We start from the raw sequence: 22,806 nt of genomic DNA, 5'->3' as shown, positions 1-22,806 counted from the left end.
CTGACACAAATAAGACAGCAAATTATTTTTTATACAATATGTTTTGACCAATTGAAGACATTTGATTGACATTTAAGTCTTTTCTCAGTCTGCGCCAACACCTGCACCTGGAGTCGCTCCCGAGGATGTTTTACTCAGCTATAAAAAGAGAAACATGACAACACAGACTCTTGGCTGAATGCATCGGATCACCTGTGTCAATGCCACCATTGTATAAGCACCATGGTATGAAACCCCCTGGCCACAATGGGGTGGCGGTGATGAAGGGGGTGGCAACCAACTGTGACTGCTACAATGACTGAAAAGACACCGGATGATAGAGTGGTTCACTCAAAAAGATGGCGGGGATCTTTGTGTCACTACAGTGTGAGAGTCGGAGTTTCATAACGCTAACATGATTCATCCTCAGCTCGGCCGGGAGAAACAACATGCAGGTGCTAGTTTCAATCATATCCATGCACAAATGCCTTTTTGTCTGCTTTTATAAAGAACACATTTGCACATATTTGTTTCAGTTAGAAGTACACACACTCTTTTATTAAGATATTCAGACTCCACAAACAGGATTGACCAAAAAAACACTTTAACTTTGTGATTTTTTTCAAAATAGAGTAGATGGCACGCTACATGCAGGAAAAAACGACACACACGCATACAGTTCACACATGCACACACACACACGCACGCGCACACACACACAGACACACACATCCCTGAAGAGTGCGGGTTGAACAGCAATGAAATAAATTTGTTGCGTCTGACATCTTACAAATCAAGTGAGGGATGGTGGCAGCCTCCTATGTTCAGACGAGCAAGGCTGCAGGGCAGCAATGCACCTGGAAAGGGTCAGGCAGGGAACGAGGGAGGGGGCCAATGTTGCCTTGGGTCCATGAGAGTGTGTGTGCGTGCGTGTCTGTGTGGGGGGGGTTGGCGTGTCGACCATTCTCATAAATCCTATAAGATATAGAGGCCCGTTGAAACGCTTCGGAAGAGGCGTTGGTATTGTAGTGATCGGATTAAAATGTTCAAATACAATGATTTTTTAAATGAGCCTTTAAGATGTATGACTGTGATCCTCTTTTTTTAAAGTTTTCAAAGCTGGCAAGGGAAGGAGACAAATGTCAATGATGAAGAACTGTGGAGATGTTTGCTTCGTGAGAACACATGTCCGTGCCTCAACACTTATCTGTCATCACTCAGCACACACACACACACACACACACACACACACACACACACACACATACACGCAAACTCACACACACGCACAATCACACACAGTGAATCACTTTTAACTCCTTATTAACAATAGAAGACTAGTACTATATAAATACAGTTGCGATCAAAACTTGACATACACTTGTAAATAACACAATGTTGATTTATTGAAACTTTTATTAGTAGATTGAACAGTACAGTACATATTCCGTACAATTAACCACTAAATGGTAACACCCCAATAAGGTTTTGAACTTGTTTAAGTCAGGGTCCTCGTAAATCAATTCATGGTCATGGCTGTCTTAAGTTTTCCAATACTTTCTACAACTGTTATTTTGAAACAAAAATGTAACTGTTTGGCCACAATACCCAGCGATATGTTTGGAGGAGAAAAGGTGAAGCCATTAATCCTAGGAAAACCATCCCTACCGCCAAACATGGTGGTGGTAGTATTATACTCTGGGCCTGTTCTGCTGCCAATGGTACTGGTGCTTTACAGAGAGTAAATGGGACAATGTAAAAGGAGGATTACCCCAAATTCTTCAGGACAACCTAAAATCATCAGACCGGAGGTTGAGTCTTGGGCGCAGTTTGGTGTTCCAACAGGACAATGACCCCAAACACACGTCAAATGTGGTAAAGGAATGGCTAAATCAAGCTAGAATTAAGGTTTGAGAATGGCCTTCCCAAAGTCCTGACTTAAACGTGTGGACAATGCTGAAGAAACGAGTCCCTGTCAGAAAACCAACAAAGTTAGTTGAACTGCTCCAATTTTGTCAAGAGGAGTGGTCAAAAATTCAAGCAGAAGCTTGTGGATGGCTAACAAAAGCGCCTTATTGCGGTGAAACTTGCCAAGGGACATGTAACCAAATATTAACATTGCTGCATGTATACCATTGACCCAGCAGTTTGGTCACCTTTTCAGTAGACCCATAATACATTCATAAAAATAAAAAATAAAAACTTCATTAATGATTTTTGTGACCAACAAGTATGCATCACAAAAAAATAAGAGTTGTAGAAATTATTGTAAACTCAAGACAGCCATGACATTATGTTCTTTACAAGTAAGTGTTAATTACACAATATTACTTTTGCTGTGATTGGACATTCACACACACAAACACACACACACTACACAAAGTATGCCTCTATAGCAGGGGTCGGCAACCCGCGGCTCCGGAGCCGCATGCGGCTCTTTGGCAACTCTGATGCGGCTCAGCTGCACAATCGCTGACCCCCCAGATTGTTGAGGTGAGATTCCGGAATTAAATGCCTCTCCCGGACATCAACCAGAGTCAACATTCTCCAATTTTCACTCGGACTACAATATTAAGGGCGTGCCGTGATGATATTACTCTTAACGTCCTCTTGAACGTCATCGCGCCCGCCATTCACGGAATGCTACTTGCGTCCTCTTGAATGTCATCACACCCTCCATTCACGGAATGCTATTTGCATGCCGACCGGACACATGCATTTCGCTGCTTCTATCGGCACATGTATGAGACTGCAAGGAATACTGGGTGACACAGAGTACACTGACGGTTTGTGATATAAACAACTTTAACACTCCTACTAATATGCGCCACATTGTGAACCCACACAAAAGAAAAATGACAAACACATTTCGGGAGAAAATCCTCACAGTAACACAACATAAACGCAACACAACAAATACCCAGAATCCTTTGCATCCATGACACATCCTGACTATGTTACACACACCGCAAGCACCAACCCTCCCCCCCCCCCCCCCCCCCGCCCTCCCCTCCCTGCGTGGTTGAGGTGGGCGGGGTTTGGTGCTTGCGGGGTGTATAACATAGTCAGGAAGTGTCATGGATGCAAAGGATTCTGGGTATTTGTTGTGTTGCGTTTATTTTGTGTTATTGTGAGGATTTTGTCCCGAAATGTGCTTGTCATTTTTCTTTTATGTGGGTTCACAATGTGGCGCATGTTAGTAGGAGTGTTAAAGTTGTTTATATCACAATCGTCAGTGTACTCTGTGTCACCCAGTATGCCTTCCAGTCGTGTGCGTGCATCTGCGGAAGCCTCTCACAACAAATGTGCTTGTCATTTTTCTTTTGTGTGGGTTCACAATGTGGCGCATATTAGTAGGAGTGTTAAAGTTGTTTATATAACAACCGTCAGTGTACTCTGTGTCACCCAGTATGCCTTCCAGTCGTGTGCGTGCATCTGCGGAAGCCTCTCACAACACGTTGCTGGACTGTCAAGCAGTTTGTACATGTTGTAGAAGGTGATTAGGGCAATAGCTATAGCATGCCCTTATTCTTGTCATCTGGGTGACCACCAGCAGATATTGGCGAGAATAGTTGCGGCTCCCATTGCCTTCCTCATTTTGTGAAACGGGACAAAATGGCTCTTCGAGTGTTGAAGGTTGCCGTTCCTGCTCTATAGGGTTCACCTATTTAAGGAAGATTCCATTGAATTACTTCCTTATGAAGGTATCATCCGACCTGTGTTAGGTTTGTATAAGTTAATGCCTCACCCTGTCATTACTCAGGTATTTCTATTGATTTAACCCTGATAGAGTAAGAGACTCAAAATATTAAAAAACTCCCTTGCATTATGCAGTGCAAAATTGCAAATTTCAACAGTGAACATATTGTTTAATCAGAAGCTGCCAGGATTATTGTTTAAGCACCGTGGTAAACTCTACTTGGTTTTCATTAGTAATGCATTCCAAAAGGGCCGACAAAGTCCAAAAAACAAAAAAGCAACGGTTGAATTTAATCAAATTGTTTAACGGAGGTACTGTAAACAGTTCCAGACCAGCAAAAATACTAACAAAAAACAATTTTTTATTAAGAATAATTATAGTTTTACATCCAGAAAATAAGGCACAAATAAATGTAAATAATGAATTAAATGAATAAATGGACAATAGACATTAGTTACAAAAACGGTGACGAGCGAAGAGAGAAAAGGGGATAAGACAGCTCCACAAACGCCATTTTTGTACTTTTCTACGAGTTATTTTTTCAATTTAATGGTTTCTCACCTCATTCATCAAGGTATTGCAGAGTCCAAACATTTCTATACTTTTCAATTTTTAAAAATTGGTCAGCATTTGCTAAAAAAATAGCGACGTCAAAGTTAACGTGATAGAAAAATGATCACATTAATTATGTATGTACGCAGATTATGCACACAAATTGTTTTGGAGGCACACACCTTTACCTTAACAACAAATGGCTACCTGAGAGGTGCTGCTTGTTATGCGGTCAGCGATCAGGTTAATGCTTACATCAATGCTGAGGGAGGAAGGTCCGACTGATGTATGACAAATTTCAAGTTGTTGGATAAAACTGTTACCAGTTTTTAAGGAAAACATGATCCTGTTTGATATTCTGACAATAACATTGCATCTGTGTCCAAATACCGAGCACTTTTAAGTTAATTATTGTTAGTATTAAACAGTGATTAATAACAGTTAACTCAAATCCAAATGTGTAATTAATATGATTTTTTTTTTATGATCATTTGCAGCCTTGAGAACAAACACGACTAAACAGGAAGAAATACATGTATTTTTGTTGTTAATCTTTAAAAAAAATTTAATCTTTCAATGTGCTCTATTTACAAAACGACTGTAGGTCTCTGTTAACTTTTACATATCTATTTTCGGTTCAAACAGGTGGTCAAACATTGTGCTGCTCCAGTGTTTCAAACCATCCTGATATCTGACAAATAGTTTATCCTTCCAACTTTTCTTTCTTTTCTATCGTCGTAATACAACAGTCCGGGTATGTTTGGTATTTGACATTCATAGTTCTCGCGTCAGAAGGAACAGATACGGCGGGCCGGTCAGAACTACGTGTTTCGGTTTGTGAGCATGTTTGTTTCCTCCCAGGCGATGATGGTGGTCTGCAAGCCTTGCAAAAACTCATGCTGGACAACACCCTTATTATTATTATCTCCACATGGCAGCCATCAGCCTGACAATCCAAAAAGATTCATTCACCAAATCAGCATCCTCATCAGAGACCACTGTACAGAACACAGCAGACAGCCAAGTGTCTGTGAGTTTATTACAAAGCTTCAAGGAAACTAACTCAGCCATCAAATCAAGCATCCAACATTGAGCATAGATTTCTGATGCAGATATTAGTGTATTTGTCAGTGACGACGGATGGCTGAGATAGAACTATGCCGTCTATTCAGGTTAGTGCCTTCATGAAGCAAAGTAAACAATTACTTTGAAGTTATGCAACACCACCTCTGAAGATGTTTTATCAATACACAAAAGACTGTGTTAAAAAAATCATTTTAAGAAAATTGACGGAATAATAATAAAAAGAAGTAATTAAATTATATAATTTAATATGTGTGAATGCTTTAAAGCAGTGGGTGTTTTTTAAACGTTTTTCACCAAGTACCGCCTCAGAAAAAAATTGGCTCTACAAGAACCACCATAATGACCAACATTAAAATAAATAAACATTAAAATTATATTGCGCAGTAGGCCAAAGTATTCATTAAAAACAAGGCAGAGTTTTTATCTAACAAGTATTTATAATATTTTTGGCCACTGTAATACACACAATTTGATCATAACACTGTGTTTAAATAAAGGAAAATAAAACACTTTACTGAAATAATGGATAAAAAAAAAACCATATAAAAGTATAATAAATATTGAACTGAAACAAATATCAAAATACAGTTTTTAAGAGTAAATATATATATATATATATATATATATATATATATATATATATATATATATATATATATATATATATATCCATCCATCCATCCATCATCTTCCGCTTATCCGAGGTCGGGTCGCGGGGGGCAACAGCCTAAGCAGGGAAACCCAGACTTCCCTATCTCCAGCCACTCCGTCTAGCTCTTCCCGGGGGATCCCGAGGCGTTCCCAGGCCAGCCGGGAGACATAGTCTTCCCAACGTGTCCTGGGTCTTCCCCGTGGCCTCCTACCGGTTGGACGTGCCCTAAACACCTCCCTAGGGAGGCGTTCGGGTGGCATCCTGACCAGATGCCCGAACCACCTCATCTGGCTCCTCTCGATGTGGAGGAGCAGCGGCTTTACTTTGAGTCCCTCCCGGATGGCAGAGCCTCTCACCCTATCTCTAAGGGAGAGCCCCGCCACACGGCGGAGGAAACTCATTTCGGCCGCTTGTACCCGTGATCTTATCCTTTCGGTCATGACCCAAAGCTCATGACCATATATACACATATACATATACATACATATATATCCTGTATGATTGTATGTATGTATACTGTATATATATATATATATATATATATATATATATATATATATATATATATATATATATATATAAATATATATATATATATATATATCCATCCATCCATCCATTTTCTACCGCTTATTCCCTTTCGGAGTCGCGGGGGGCGCTGGCGCCTATCTCAGCTACAATCGGGCGGAAGGCGGAGTACACCCTGGACAAGTCGCCACCTCATCGCAGGGCCAACACAGATAGACAGACAACATTCACACTCACATTCACACACTAGGGCCAATTTAGTATATATATATATATATATATATATATATATATATATATATATATATATATATATATATATATATATATATATATATATATATATATATATATATATATATATATATATTTATAATACAACTTTTAGTTATGTGTATTTAAATTGAAAATATAAACATCCAGTGTAACAAATGTAAAACATTGTTTTACATTTGTTACACTTACATTTGTAACATGTTGGTATCTTTCAACTCTTAACCTCAAAGAAACAGTACAAATAGATACTGTATATTTACATAGAAATAATACAGTGTGTGTGTGTGTATATATATATATATATATATATATATATATATATATATATATACATACAGTATGTATGTATATGTATGTATACACATTACAAGAAGGCAAAAATAAATATTTTAATAATAATACAATTATCATTATTCAAAATAATATCCATTCATCCATCTTCTTCCGCTTATCCGAGGTCGGGTCGCGGGGGCAGCAGCTTACTGTAAGCAGGGAGGCCCAGACTTTCCTCTCCCCAGCCACTTCGTCCAGCTCTTCCCGGGGGATCCCGAGGCGTTCCCAGGCCAGCCGGGAAACAGTCTTCCCAATGTGTCCTGAGTCTTCCCCGTGGCCTAAACACCCCTCTGGAGGCGTTCGGGTGGCATCCTGACCAGATGCCCGAACCACCTCATCTGGCTCCTCTTGATGTGGAGGAGCAGCGGCTTCACTTTGAGCTCCTCCAGGATGGCAGAACTTCTCACCGTATCTCTAAGGTAGAACCCCGCCACCCGGCGGAGGAAACTAATTTCAGGCGCTTGTACCCGTGATCTTGTACTTTTGATCATAATCCAAAACTCATCACCATAGGTGAGGATAGAAACATAGATCGACCGGTAAATTGAGAGCTTTGCCTTTCGGCTCAGCTCTTTCTTCACCACAACGGATCAATACAGCGTCCGCATTACTGAAGACGCCGCACCGATCCGCCTGTCGATCTCACGATCCACTCTTCCCTCACTCGTGAACAAGACTCCTAGGTACTTGAACTTCTCCACTTGGGGAAGGGTCTCCTCCCCAAACCGGAGATGGCACTCTACCCTTTTCCAGGCGAGAACAATGGACTCGGACTTGGACGTGCTCATTCTCATCCCAGTCGCTTCAGACTCAGCTGCGAACCAATCCAGTGAGAGCTGAAGATCCTGGCCTGATGAAGCCATCGGGACCACATCATCTGCAAAAAGCAGGGACGTAATCCTGCAGCCACCAAACTGGATCCCCTCAACGCCTTGACTGCACCTAGAAATTCTGTCCATAAAAGTCATGAACAGAGTAGGTGACAAAGGGCAGCCATGGCAGAGTCCAACCCTCACTGGAAATGTGTCTGACATACTGCCGGCAATGCGGACCAAGCTCTGACACTGATTGTAAAGGGAGCGGACCGCTACAATCACACAGTCCGATACCCCATACTCTCTGAGCACTCCCCACAGGACTTCCCCAGGGACACGGTCAAATGCCTTCTCCAAGTCCACAAAGCACATGGAGACTGGTTGGGCAACTCCCCTGCACTCTAGAGGACCCTGCTCAGAGTATAAAGCATGTCCACAGTTCCACGACCAAGACGAAAACCACACTGTTACTCCTGAATCCGTGGTTCGACTATCCGACGAAGCCTCCTCTCCAGTACACCTAAATAAACCTTACCGGCAAGTCTGTGGCGTGTGATCCCACAATAGTTGAAACACCCTCCGGTTCCCCTTCTTAAAGAGAGGAACCACCACCCCGGTCTGCCAATCCAGAGGTACGGCCCCCGATGTCCACGCGATGCTGCAAAGTCTTGTCAACCAAGACAGCCCCACAGCATCCAGAGCCTTAAGGAACTCAGGGCGGATCTCATCCACCCACGGGGCCTTGCCACCGACGAGCTTTTTAACTACCTCAGCAACCTCAGCCCCAGAAATAGGAGAGCCCACCACAGATTCCGCAGGCACTGCTTCATCATAGGAAAATGTGTTGGTGGGATTGAGGAGATTTTCGAAGTATTCCCTCCACCGATCCACAACATCCGCAGTCGAGGTCAGCAGAACACCATCTGCACCATACACGGTGTTGACAGTGCACTGCTTCCCTTTCCTGAGGAGGCGGATGGTGGTCCAGAATCGCTTCGAAGCCCTCAGGAAGTCATTTTCCATGGCATCCCCCATATTTTTGCATCCACCACCGCTGAAGTCGCACACCGCTTGGCCTGTCGGTACCTGTCTGCTGCCTCCGGAGTCCTATGAGCCAAAAGAACCCGATAGGACTCTTTCTTCAGCTTGACGGCATCTCTCACCTCCGGTGTCCACCAACGGGTTCTAAGATTATCGCCACGACAGGCACCAACTACCTTGCGGCCACAGCTCCAATCAACCGCTTCGACAATAGAGGTGCGGAACGTGGTCCACTCGGACTCAATGTCCAGCACCTTTCTCGTGACATGTTCAAAGTTCTTCCAGAGGTGGGAATTAAAACTCTCTCTGACAGGAGACTCTTCCAGACATTCCCAGCAAACCCTCACAATGCATTTGGGCCTGCTAAGTCTGTCCGGCATCCTCCCCCACCATCGCAGCCAACTCAACACCAGGTGGTGATCGGTAGAAAGCTCCGCTCCTCTCTTCACCCGAGTGTCCAAAACATGAGGCCACAAATCCAATGACACAACTACAACGTCGATCATGGAAATGCGGCCAAAGGTGTCCTGGTGCCAAGTGCACATATGACACCCTTATGTTTGAACATGGTGTTTGTTATGGACAATCTGTGACGAGCACAAAAGTCCAATAACAAAACACCACTCGGGTTCAGATACGGGCGGCCATTCTTCCCAATTACGCCTCTCCAAGTTTCACTGTCATTGCCAACATGAGTGTTGGAGTCCCCCAGTAGGACAAGGGAATCACCCGCGGGCGTACTTTCCAGTAATCCCTCGAGTGTATCCAAAAAGGGTGGATACTCTGAACTGCTGTTTGGTGCGAAAGCACAAACAACAGTCAGGACCCGTTCAACCACCCGAAGGCGGAGGGATGCTACCCTCTCGTCCACTGTGTTGAACTCCAACGTGCAGGCTTTGAGCCAACAAAAATTACCACCACAGCCCGTCGCCTCTCACTGCCGGCAACGCCAGAGTGGAAGAGAGTCCGGCCCCTCTCGAGAGAACTGGTTCCAGAGTCCTTGCTGTGCGTCGAAGTGAGTCCGACTATATCCAGCCGGAACTTCTCCACCTCGCACACTAGCTCAGGTTCCTTCCCCCCCAGTGAGGTGACGTTCCCCGTCCCAAAAGCTAGCTTATGTAGCCGAGGATCGGCTACATAAGAGTGTAGATAAAATACTTTGTTATACAGTTGTCATACAGTATGCACAATTAAATAAACATTTTTTACCAACATTGAGGCCTCAGATTTTCAGAAAGACTTCTAGATTTTGGCAGTGTAAAACTGAAACGCATCCTTACCATGTTTCATCCTACTCAGCAGGAGAACACTGCTTGATTTGAGGTCGAGATGCTTCATACGTCTCTAACATGTAAGAGATGCTCAAGACTATTAAGAGACTTGTAAACAAGCCGTGCTGTCTATTCTCTGAGCTACAGGGAACCAGTGCAGTGACCTAAACACTGGACTAATATAGTCATATTTACTCATTCTAGCCGGAACGCGGGCAGCAGCATTCTGGTTGTACTGCAGCTGCGTTACAGCTCGTTTAGAGAGCCCAGTGGGAAGGCCATTACAATAGTCTAACCTGCTGGAGACAAAGGTTGCACTCGTCTTTCTAAGCCTGATTAAGAGATCATTCCTCTGATTTTTGCAATGTTTGTAGGTTGTAAAAATCTGACGATTTTATTGACTTAATGTGACTGTTAAAATTCAAGTCTGAGTCCATTATTATGCTTAGATTTCTAACCCTATTATTAGGTGTCAGTGAAAGGGTCTCAAGGTGACTAATAATAGTTTCTCTTTGCTTTTGTAGGCTAAAGACAATGATTTATGTCTTGTCTAAGTTCAGCAGAAGAATCCACACACTGATCTGTTTGATGCAGCAACAAAGTGAATCAATCAAAAGGCTGCATTCACCTACCGTCAGTGACACATAGATCTGAGTGTCATCTGCATAATTGGGGTAGGACACATTAAAGCTGTGTATTAGCTGGCTTAGAGGCAGCATGTACAAGTTAAACAATAGATTCTCTGAAGAACCCCACAGGTCATAGCCATTTGGCCAGAGACACAGTTACCAATTTCAACATCGTATTTTTTTGTGATGAGATAAGACCTTAACCAGTTAAGAGCAGAACCGGATACTACCACCCAGTTTTCTAACCTCTGTATTATGATAATATGGTCAACTGTGTGAAAGGCAGTGCTCAAGTCCTGCAAAAAACTGAGACAGAGACTTTTCCTGCGTCACTTTGATCAGAGCTGTTTCAGAGCTGTGGTGGGACTTAAAGCCTGATTGGAAAGTATCACACACATTTGTTACACAGGAGAAAGTCACTAAGCTTTTGGTATACACCTTGTTACTGGACTTTGTCCATAAATGGCAGGTTTGATGACAAACTGCTTATCATAGACCTTAGAAATCCAGTGGGCAACTCATTAAGGCAGCATGTTAATGGACTCAGACTGTGGATGAACTTATGTCAGTGACAGGAGCGAAATGTGCCAGCTTTAGCTGACTGGCTGGCTGTAGAGAAGCTATTTATTTTCCAGGAATTATTGGATTATTAATACCTTGAACTTTATCATGAAAGAATATTGCAAACTCATTGCACCCCCTGCGATCCCGAGAGGGACAAGCGGTAGAAAATGGATGGATGGCATTGCACCTTGATGTGGAAATTGGTTGTGAGGGAAGTTAATTAGGATTGTTAATTTGTAAAGCAAAATGTATGCAACAGTTTGACCAAACCACCACCATTACAGGTTATGTAGACCACAGGTGTTTTGAATGTAGATAAAAAATAATTCAGATAAGGCCCCTTTAGGAGTTTTTTTTCACCCAAAGCACAGGATTTCAACCATCCATCCATCCATCCATCCATTTTCTACCACTTATTCCCTTTGGGGCCTATCTCAGCTACAATCGAGCAGAAGGCGGGGTACACCCTGGAGAAGTCGCCACCTCATCGCAGGGCCAGCACAGATAGACAGACAACATTCACACTCAAATTCACACACTAGGGCCAATTTAGTGTTGCCAATCAACCTATCCCCAGGTGCATGTCTTTGGAAGTGGGAGGAAGCCGAAGTACCCGGAGGGAACCCATGCAGTCACAGGGAGGACATGCAAACTCCATGCAGAAAGATCCCGAGCCCGGGATTGAACACAGGACTACTCAGGACCTTCGTATTGTGAGGCAGACACACAAACCCCTCTACCACCGTGCTGCCCAATCCAACAAAATATGCTTTGATTCCATCCATATTTGAGTGTACTTTGAAAAACAGATATTGATGTTACACTCTTTTTATAACCACACACAGTAGACATTTGGATGGCAGGAAAAGCACATTGTCAAAACCCATTGTCAAATTACTATACAGTGGTACCTCAACTTAAGAGTGCCCCAAATTAAGAGTGTTTTGAGATAAGAATTGTCTGTCAGTTAATTGTAAGTTGCAAGAAACAAATTTAAGATCCCCGCCATAAGTTAACATCGCAAATGTTACAGTAAACCCTGTAATCCATCCATCCACCTCTTTTCTACCGCTTATTTCCTTTGGGGTCGCAGGCGGCGCTGGTGCCTATCTCAGCTACAATCGGGCAGAAGGCGGCGTACACCCTGGACAAGTCGCCACCTCAAACCTTGTAAGATCCGACCAAAACATCTGGTCTTATAGCTAGAACTCAGCATAACTTAGTTTTTTTTTATTTCTTATCTAAAGGGTTTTATTTTTTCAAAAGGCATGTTGCATATTAATAATAAACTGTTTTGAGCGGGCCAAACACCAGGTACATTTTTTTCTAGGGGTGTAAAAGTATTATAGATACAGCGGTATCAACACAATGATACCGTGACGTATGACAGTATAAAATGAAAACTTGGTCAGTGTAGTTTTTTGCTGGCAATTATGAATAGGCCGGTCTGGAAGTAAACTACATCTCCCAAAATTTCCAACGTAGCACAAGTGTGCGGGGTCTACGTGTGAGGGTCATAAAGGAGAAAGAAATAAAAAAAATTGGGGCATTTCCTGAAGTTTTCATCAAAATCCATCCATAACTTTGTGAATTATATTGCGAAAATATACAGTATTTGATGCCATGAAGGCCAAGCATCAATTCATGTGGTACCGTATCTCCTTAAATTGCCGCCGGGGCGCTAATTAATATAAAACCTCTTCTCACTCCAGCGCTTACCAAAGGCATGCGGTAAAAGTAAGCATGCGCTAATTATTTTAAAATCTCTTATCACTCCGGCACTTACCAAAGGTATGCAGTAAAAATTTGAGTGTGATGTAAGCCTGGACCTTAAATCCCACTGAATAGCTCTTAATCTTCTTCCCTTTATGCGATTTCAAATTACCGGTATTGAAATCAGTCTCCTCCATTTTGAAAATGATGACAGGGAAGTGCTGCGGCAATTCAAGGAAATACGGTATATACATTATTGAATGTTAAATTGTCAGTTAACCTTTCTGAGAATTACCATTTTCCAAAGTGATATAAGAGGTCCACTAGAGAGGACACTGTTTTTCTGAAGTTAAAAGTGTAAAAACACAATTGAAACATTGTTTTACATATGTTACACTGGATTTTTATATTTTCAGTTTAAAGACACTTAACTGAATTTTTTTTTTACAATATTATATATACACTGTATATATATATATATATATATATATATATATATATATATATATATACATATATATATATATATGTATATATATATATATATATATAAATATATATATATATATGTATGTGTGGGTAAAAACACAAGACTACTTCATCTCTACAGAACTGTTTCATGAGGGGTTCCCTCAATCATCAGGAGTTTTCTCCTGATGATTGAGGGAATCAATCATCAGGAGAAAACTATATATATATATATATATATATATATATATATATATATATATATATGTATGTGTGGGTAAAAACACAAGACTACTTCATCTCTACAGAACTGTTTCATGAGGGGTTCCCTCAACCATCAGGAGTTTTCTCCTGATGTAGAGATGAAGTAGTCTTGTGATTTTTCCCACACGTACATATTGGGCTCTAGCACGGTATCGAGCACTATTCTCTGGATAATCCAATCAAGACATATATATATATATATATATATATATATATATCCATCCATCCATCCATTTTCTACCACTTATTCCCTTTTGGGGTCGCGGGGGGCGCTGGCGACTATCTCAGCTACAATCGGGCGGAAGGCGGTGTACACCCTGGACAAGTCGCCACCTCATCGCAGGGCCAACACAGATAGACAGACAACATTCACACTCACAAAGACTAGGGCCAATTTATTGTTGCCAATCAACCTATCCCCAGGTGCATGTCTTTGGAAGTGGGAGGAAGCCGGAGTACCCGGAGGGAACCCACGCATTCACGGGGAGAACATGCAAACTCCACACAGAAAGATCCCGAGCCTGGATTTGAACCCAGGACTGCAGGAAATTCTTATTGTGAGGCAGACGCACTAACCCCTCTGCCACCGTGAAGCCTCTATATATATATATATATATATATATATATATATATATATATATATATATATATATATATATATATATATATATATATATATATATATATATATATATATATATATATATATACACATATATATATATATATATATATATATATATATATATATATATGTGTGTATATATATATATATATATATATATGTATATTAGGGGTGGGCAAATTAATGCGTTAATTACGAGTTAATTCATCAATCTATTAACGCCGACAATTATTTTAACGCGCATTTGCGTATGTTGTTTACATGCTTTTATTTTGTTAACGCCTTTTCTTAACAAGATGGCGTCGCCCGGACGGGCTTCGGCATCGAGGAGCTCTTGGTAAAGATGGAACATTTGGCAAAAATACCGGACAATTCTGCAAATTTCATGGCTGGCTTACAACGTGGTCACACTGGGATCACTTACGACCGCCAGACAATTCTGGATGTGGATAGATCGGGCCGTTTTGGACTGAATGACGCGTGCTTGCTAGACCGGGTAGCTAGCATGGGAATACTTTGCCGGCTACATCCAGCGGCCTGTGAAGCAGCGGAGTATATGTGTTGTCTGTCTATTTATGAATAATGCAGACGAGGCGTATTGGCTGAGTTCTTAACGAGTGCTTTCAGAGCGTGCATATCATAACATACAAGATGCCGTCATGGCGACACACAACCTATACCGGGCTACCGCGCATGCTCGTCACTCCTGTTGCATGCTCGGTAGGGTAGTTCTTTATTTCCCTGGCTCATAACATCACAATATAGCACCAAGCATACAATCGGAAAATTCCCATCATATCAATTCCTAGATATGGTCATAATTATTTTAAGTGCACTACGCAGAATAAACACAACATTATTAATATTGCTACTACAGATAATTTGATCAAAAATTCCCTAAAACAGCCCACTACCTATAATATAGGTTTTTTAAACATAAGATGCCTGATAAAAAAAAATGTTTCTGCTGTTACCTCAGAAATTGCCTGTTCAAATGTTATGATTGTGGCTCAGAGATTTGTATGTAGATTATATTTATTTTCCATAACAAACAGGATAACTTAAATACCCTGGCAGTGGCAATAAGCTTAAATGTTTGTATTTACATTTTTTGAGTTGATTTTCATAAAATGTACTATTTAACTGCTACTGTTTAACAAGGACAGATTTAAATTGTGTTTGCACAACTAATGTTTTGGTGCTTTTGTTCATGTGGGAGAATATTCCAATAAAGGTGCTCTACACACTACTTTTGAATTCATTATTGGGCTTTGCGTATACAATGCAGTTAATCGCGATTAATCGGAGAAATAGTGCGATTAACTTCGATTAAAATTTTTAATCGTTGCCCAGCCCTAATATATATATATATATATATATATATATATATATATATATATATATATATATATATATATATATATATATATATATATATATATATATATATATACAGTGGCAATCAAAAGTTTACATACACTTGTAAAGAAAATAATGTCATGGCTGTCCTGAGTTTCCCATAATTTATACAACTCTAATGTGATTGGAGCACATACTTGTTGGTCACAAAAAACATTCATGAAGTTTGGTTCTTTTATGAATTTATTAGTCTACTCAAAATGTGACCAAAAGTATAAATACAGCAATGTTAACATTTGGTTACATGTCCCTCGACAAGTTTCACTGCAATAAGGCGCCTCTGGCAGTTTTCTGGTTGAATTTTTGACCACTCCTCTTGACAAAATTGATGTAGTTCAGCTAAATTTAGTGTTTTTTTGATTAGAAAATTTGAGTATTATGTTTGCGTTCAATTACAATAAGTGTATTTATCCGAAACATTCTTGCCACTTTATTTTTCACACTATAATATTCTTAAGTCGTTTACATATACCACAATAATCAATAATATCATACTATGGGCTTAATACCGTGATAATACCGTACAGTGAGATTTTGATAGCATTCCATCCCTATTTGTTTCTATTAATTTCAATGGAAGATGTTGATTTTGAACGTCTCAAGTGCAGAGCTTTATCACAGAACCAATTAAGCTTGTAATTTGAGGTACTATAAACAAAACAACACTACCAAGCCTCCTTTATTGTCTGCCGTCTTCTCTCTTGTTCACCATTTGTGTCTGTTGAAAAGTGTTTGGCGATCATAAAGTTGTGTTTTTTTTGTTTTTTTACGATGATTGGCTAAAGTTTGAGGGGAAATTAATATATACATTGAGAACAATTGGTTGAATTTGCGTGAATTGCCGAGATCGGAATATCGCTAATTCCTCTAGGGCAGGGGTCGCCAATCCAAAATGTTGAAAGAGCCATATTGGACCTAAAATACAAAAAACAAATCTGTCTAGAGCCACAAAATATGAAATGCCGCACATAAGTCTTATAGTGAAGGCACCACAGAATGTAAGTGTCTATCTATATTAGCTATAGTAGCCTACTCTCAAAATGTGTCGCAGGCTAAAGCAAATCTTCGTTGACAGAAATGTGGACATTTTTTTCTAATTCCACACATTTTGGCAACATTAAAAACCACTAGTAAATCAGACGCCACTTACAAGGTGATATAACGCCTGGAAATTACTGGCTTTTAATGGTCAAAGGTATAGATGTGTGTGTTCAAGCTAAAGGAAACGGCATGCTGTCTTCTTCAAATGGATTTATTACAATCTATGGCAAGCTATGTAACATTAGCTATGGTCTGGAACAACATGACACACAAACCATAATCAGAATTGCAGCCAATATTACATACAGCTAATATGTTGTGAGACATGCAAAACTACTGTGATGAGGTGGCGACTTGTTCAGAATGTAACCCACCTTCTGCCCGAATGCAGCTGAGATAGGCTCCAGCGACCCCCCGCGACCCCAATATGGACAAGCGGTAGAAAATGGATGGCTGGATGGATGGACATGCAAAACTAAAGTATATTCAAAGATGATAAAAGTAAAGGAAATTAAATGAGCTCAAATATACCTACAAATGATGCATAATGATGCAATATGTACATACAGCTAGCCTAAATAGCCTGATTAGCACTCAAACAAGTCAATAACATCAACAAAGTGCACCTTTGTGCATTCACGCTCAGCATGAAACTTTTGGTGGACAAAATGAAACAAAGAAGGAGTGGAAGATTTTACTTGCGTCACAGTCCACACTATGGTGAGGTCAAAAACCGCCGAAATAAGTAGGAAAAAACAATGTTCACCAAATACTCATATTAAACATATTAAAGGCCTACTGAAATGAGATTTTCTTAATTTAACGGGGATAGCAGGTCCATTCTATGTGTCAAACTTGATCATTTCACGATATTGCCATATTTTTGCTGAAAGGATTTAGTAGAGAACATCCACGATAAAGTTTGCAACTTTCGGTGCTAAGAGAAATGCCCTGCCTCTACCGGAAGTCGCAAACACCTTTACTAGGTTAATTCTGGGAAATCCCTTATCTTTCTATTGTGTTGCTATTGTTTTAATGAGTTAAATAGTACCTGATAGTCGGAAGGGTGTCTCCACGGATGTCTTGACGCGCAGTGTCTCAGGGGAGTCGACGGCAGCTATGGGCGGCACAAGCTCAGCTTTTCTCCGGTAAGAACTGACTTTTTAACCACAATTTTCTCACCGAAACGTGCTGGTTGACATGTGGTCGGGATCCATGCTCTCTTGACCGCGCTCTGATCCATAGGAAAGTTTCACCTCCAGGAATTTTAAACAAGGAATGTTTGTGTGGCTAAAGGCTAAAGCTTCCCAACTCCATCTTTCTACTTTGACTTCTCCAATATTAACTGAACAAATTGCAAAAGATTCAGCAACACAGATGTCCAAAAAACTGTATAATTATGCCGTTAAAGCACACGGCATTTAGCTGTGTGTGTGCGCAGCGCTCATATTCCTAAAAACCCGTGACATCTTGCGTACACGTCATCATTACACGACGTTTCGAAGACGAAACTCACGGGAAATTTAAAATTGTGATTTAGTAAACTAAAAAGGCCATATTGGCATGTGTTGCAATGTTAATATTTCATCATTGATGTATAAACTATCAGACTACGTGGTGGGTAGTAGTGGGTTTCAGTAGGCCTTTAAACAGTGGGCTTTATAACAATTAGTAAGGCTTGTGTCATGTTTGTCCTCAAACAAAAAACATACTAAAACAAAAAACATACATTTTTCGCCCTTCTTCTTCCATTTTCAATGTTTTTATTAAAATGCTCCAATGAGCCACTAGGGCGGCGCTAAAGAGCCACATGCTCACCCCCGCTCCAGACTCTGGCTTATTGTACATCATAGTGATACATTTATGTACAAGTTGCTTTTTGTATCTGTTTCAATAGTACCAACAGATGGCAGAATAACAAGAGACAGTCAATAGAGGATACAGCAGGTGGAGTGTCCCAGACCAACAAGCAGAAAACCTCAAATCCAATTATCTGTGCAGCATTGTGGGACTGAATGGAGTACGGGAAGGCGAGCCTCCAGCAGTGAGCACATTGTAGGCTGATAAGGGCCTTTTGGACTCGGGGGCTCATGCTTCTTGCGCCTTGAGAGGCCCCTCAACACCACTGCCTCAGGGTCAACGGGGGCCCCAGCCAAGAGCCGAGGTAAATGTGTTAAATGGCCTTGGCGGGAGTTTCCTGCGTGGTCGGTCGGTTGCAAAGGGGATCATTAGTTTCAAGCGTAGTGAAAAAGGAAGAAAGTGACAGGCTTTAAGCAGGGTATACTAACTCAATCAAAGGAATGGCTGTGAAGGATGCTTGAAAAGAAAGAATGGTGGTGAAGAGCCCAGACACACACAGACACACAAGTTAATGAAATCCCGGGCACCAATGAAGCCCATATGAGAAACATTCACAGTTTAAAAAGGAAGAGCTCTTCACACACTATTTCATGCCATAAACCATGGAAAATGTTCTCATGAAAAAACCCCAGTCAAATGTCCCATAGATCTGTCCGCTTCTTCGACCTCAAATATGCACAAAGTAGTACATGGAGACATTTTCAGGAAACCAACTATAGCCTCTCGTGTGTCATTCAAACAATACGCCATTAATCACTTGCCATGTGCTGTTCCAATAAAAAGCAAGTGATGAACCGCAAAGGGGAAGTCTGACACAGACCTGCCATGAATTAAGTTTTATTCACATAGCAGAGCGTGGTACTCATCATCTATTCCACTGTCCAAAATAAGTGAAATTAAGTGGAGCATCTGCTCGCGCAACATTTCCTCCCACATTCCAAGGCTTCACTTGTGTCATCGGGAGAGAGGATCTCCGACCCTTCACCTGCAGGTTAACAACTCATGGCCATTTGTTTCCAACAAGATATTAAGGTATTTTGGACGTGGACATAAATAATGGAGCCTGGGGAGGCAGCTGTCACATCAACCTTTAAATCAATAAAGCCTCTGACAGAGCACATTCCACCATGCAAGTTCATGTATACCTGCACATGATTGTGGCCCTGATTTGGATTTCTCTAAAGCAGTTTTTTTTTGTTTCTTTTTTTTAAAGAAGAACATTGCTATGGACTTGGATGGAGCAAGACAAAGAAGACCTGGACAAAGTTGCAGACAGGTTCATGCACTAAAGGCAACTCACAATCGAAGCGTTTTGATCAGTCAGAGTCAAAATGTACATAGAAATATAAAAGTTTCTGGTAACACTATAGTATGGAGAGCACATATTCACCATTAGTTACTTGCTTATTAACATGCAAAGCAGTAACATATTGGCACTAATTTTGTCATTATTAAGCACTTATTAATGCCTTATTCTGCATGGCCGTATTATACAACCAGTAAGCCATTAACTAAGAGTCTTCCCTCAATAACCTCAGAAGTATTGCTTATTAGTAACCCTAACCCAAACCCTAACCCAAAAACGAACCCTATGTTCCCCTAGTGCAGTGGTTCTTAACCTGGGTTCGATCGAACCCTAGGGGTTCAGTGAGTCCGCCTCAGGGGTTCGACGGAGCCTCCGCCACGGAGGTAAAGACACATTCGACTTATCGTGTAAATAAAAAGTTCTCCCTCTCAGCGTATTATGAATACCCCGAAACAATTTTCCCTCTAATTTTCCATCGGATTTGCAGGTTGTTTGATTGATCGATTTGAAACTTTTACTAGCAGATTGCAAAGAAAGAGAATACATTATATGAAACAGTACAGTTTACACAGTACAGTAAATATTCCGCACAATTGACCACTAAATAGTAACACCCAAATACGTTTTTTAACTTGTTTAAATCAGGGTCCACGTTAATCAATTCATGGTAATGTGTTTAATGTGAGTTCATGCGTTGTGTTGGTTTTGTTCTTTGAACAAGGTGATGTTCATGCATGGTTCATTTTGTGCACCAGTAAAAAAAACATAACTTTTTCTTGAATATGAAAAAAATAAAAAATAATAATTTTTCACTTAAGAAGGGTTCGGTGAATGTGCATATGAAACTGATGGGGTTCGGTACCTCCATCAAGGTTAAGAACCACTGCCCTAGTGTCCAAATAACTCTAAAATAAGTCTTCGTTACTTTGATAAAGCAAATAATTAATGGTGAATATGTTCCCCATACTTAAGTGTCACCAAGTTTCCTATTTCAAGATTATTAGAATAAAATAAATTAAAACTGATGCGCAACAATGCAGACCATTATCTGTCGTGGATTTCTTTATTTGGTAAAATGTAAATTATCACCCCATGACATCCGTTTTGTCTATGCAACCTTTACGCATTGTTTCTAGATACATGCATCGAAAAAAGAGCTGCGTGTATGCAATATGGACGTTTTGAGGGCATTCTTACCGTAAGAGCGGAGAACTTCTGAGCGCGTCCGGCGCACAGCAGACAGAGGAAGGCTAGCATAGGACAGGCGCGCATCCTGGCAATAGTCAACTGTCCCAAATTAGGCACGGTCCAAATGCACACCTGTGCAACACTAACGCAAAAAAAAAAAAAAAAAGTGTTACAATCTCTTTCTAAAAAAAAAAAAAAAGAAAAAGTCAACTATTCCTTCCAATAGAAATGTAGATAAAAGTGCGCATTTGGTTTCGTCTGCGTCACAGTTTGTGCAGACAAGTCTCCTTATTTCAGCCTTTATGATGAAGCGCAGTGTATCTGAGCCTTTTTCTCCCTCAGCAGCGTGTCTTCTTCCACTTCTCCCTCTCTTCAAGACGACTTCTTTTCTCCACACCCCCTCCCTCTACACTTGAAGACTCGATCACTTTGCAGCACCTTCACTTGGGAAGGTAGTCTGATTGCACCCACAAAAACTGCATGGCTCTGCAGCAAAGACCTTTCCTTCAACTCTTCAGCAACACAATAAATATTGAATATCACACATATCTAGGACACGAGTACTATCACAGTGGCCATTGTGTCAAAAATGTAAAGCATTTGGTTACTCTATTGTCTATGATTTACAATCCTCAATTGTAATATCCTCACTTGGTTGTGTATACTTCTCACAGTTAATATTTATTTATTACGATGTATTTGTTATTGATATCAAATTGTCTTAAGTGCATGGTCATAGGTGTATTTCTATGTTTAGTTTCACAAATGTGTTGCTTTGGTTTTGTTACATTGTTGATATTGGCATATACAGTGGGGCAAAAAAGTATTTAGTCAGCCACCGATTGTGCAAGTTCTCCCACTTAAAATGATGACAGAGGTCTGTAATTTTCATCATAGGTACACTTCAACTGTGAGAGACAGAATGAGAAAAAAACAAAACATGACTTTACATTGTAGGAATTTCAAAGAATTTATTTGTAAATTATGATGGAAAATAAGTATTTGGTCAACCATTCAAAGCTCTCACTGATGGAAGGAGGTTTTGGCTCAAAATCTCAGGATACATGGCCCTATTCATTCTTTCCTTAACACGGATCAATCGTCCTGTCCCCTTAGCAGAAAAACAGCCCCAAAGCATGATGTTTCCACCCCCATGTTTCACAGTAGGTATGGTGTTCTTGGGATGCAACTCAGTATTCTTCTTCCTCCAAACACGACGAATAAAGTTTGTACCAAAAAGTTCTATTTTGGTTTCATTTGACCACATGACATTCTCCCAATCCTTTGCTGTATCATCCATGTATCTATTTTGGTATATCCATTGTTAAAAACTAAAATAAGTTACCAGACACATGGTAATGGTTTAAGGCAGGGGCCCCCAACCTTTTTTGCACCCCGGACCGGTTAAATGTACGCATTATTTTCAGGGACCGGCTTTCCAATGGTGCCACATAAATACAGAAAAATAAGTGCATTAAACATACAACTAACGATAA

At 40.6% G+C, this 22,806-nt stretch overlaps 1 protein-coding gene across 1 annotated transcript in view; it reads right to left on the bottom strand.

The window, feature by feature from the left end:
• smoc2 (SPARC related modular calcium binding 2) overlaps positions 1-21,711 on the bottom strand; it is a 92,987-nt gene extending 71,276 nt beyond the window's left edge. The window contains exon 1 of the mRNA XM_061910734.1: positions 21,320-21,711. Coding sequence (XP_061766718.1) covers positions 21,320-21,394 — 75 coding nt within the window. The 5' untranslated portion in view covers positions 21,395-21,711. The remainder of the gene's footprint in view (positions 1-21,319) is intronic.
• Between the last annotated feature and the right edge of the window lie 1,095 nt (positions 21,712-22,806).

The sequence above is a fragment of the Nerophis ophidion genome, linkage group LG09, assembly GCF_033978795.1.
Source record: "Nerophis ophidion isolate RoL-2023_Sa linkage group LG09, RoL_Noph_v1.0, whole genome shotgun sequence".
NCBI classification, from domain to species: Eukaryota; Metazoa; Chordata; class Actinopteri; order Syngnathiformes; family Syngnathidae; genus Nerophis; species Nerophis ophidion.
Note: the sequence above shows the minus strand (reverse complement) of the source record. Positions and strands in the feature narration are given on the sequence as shown.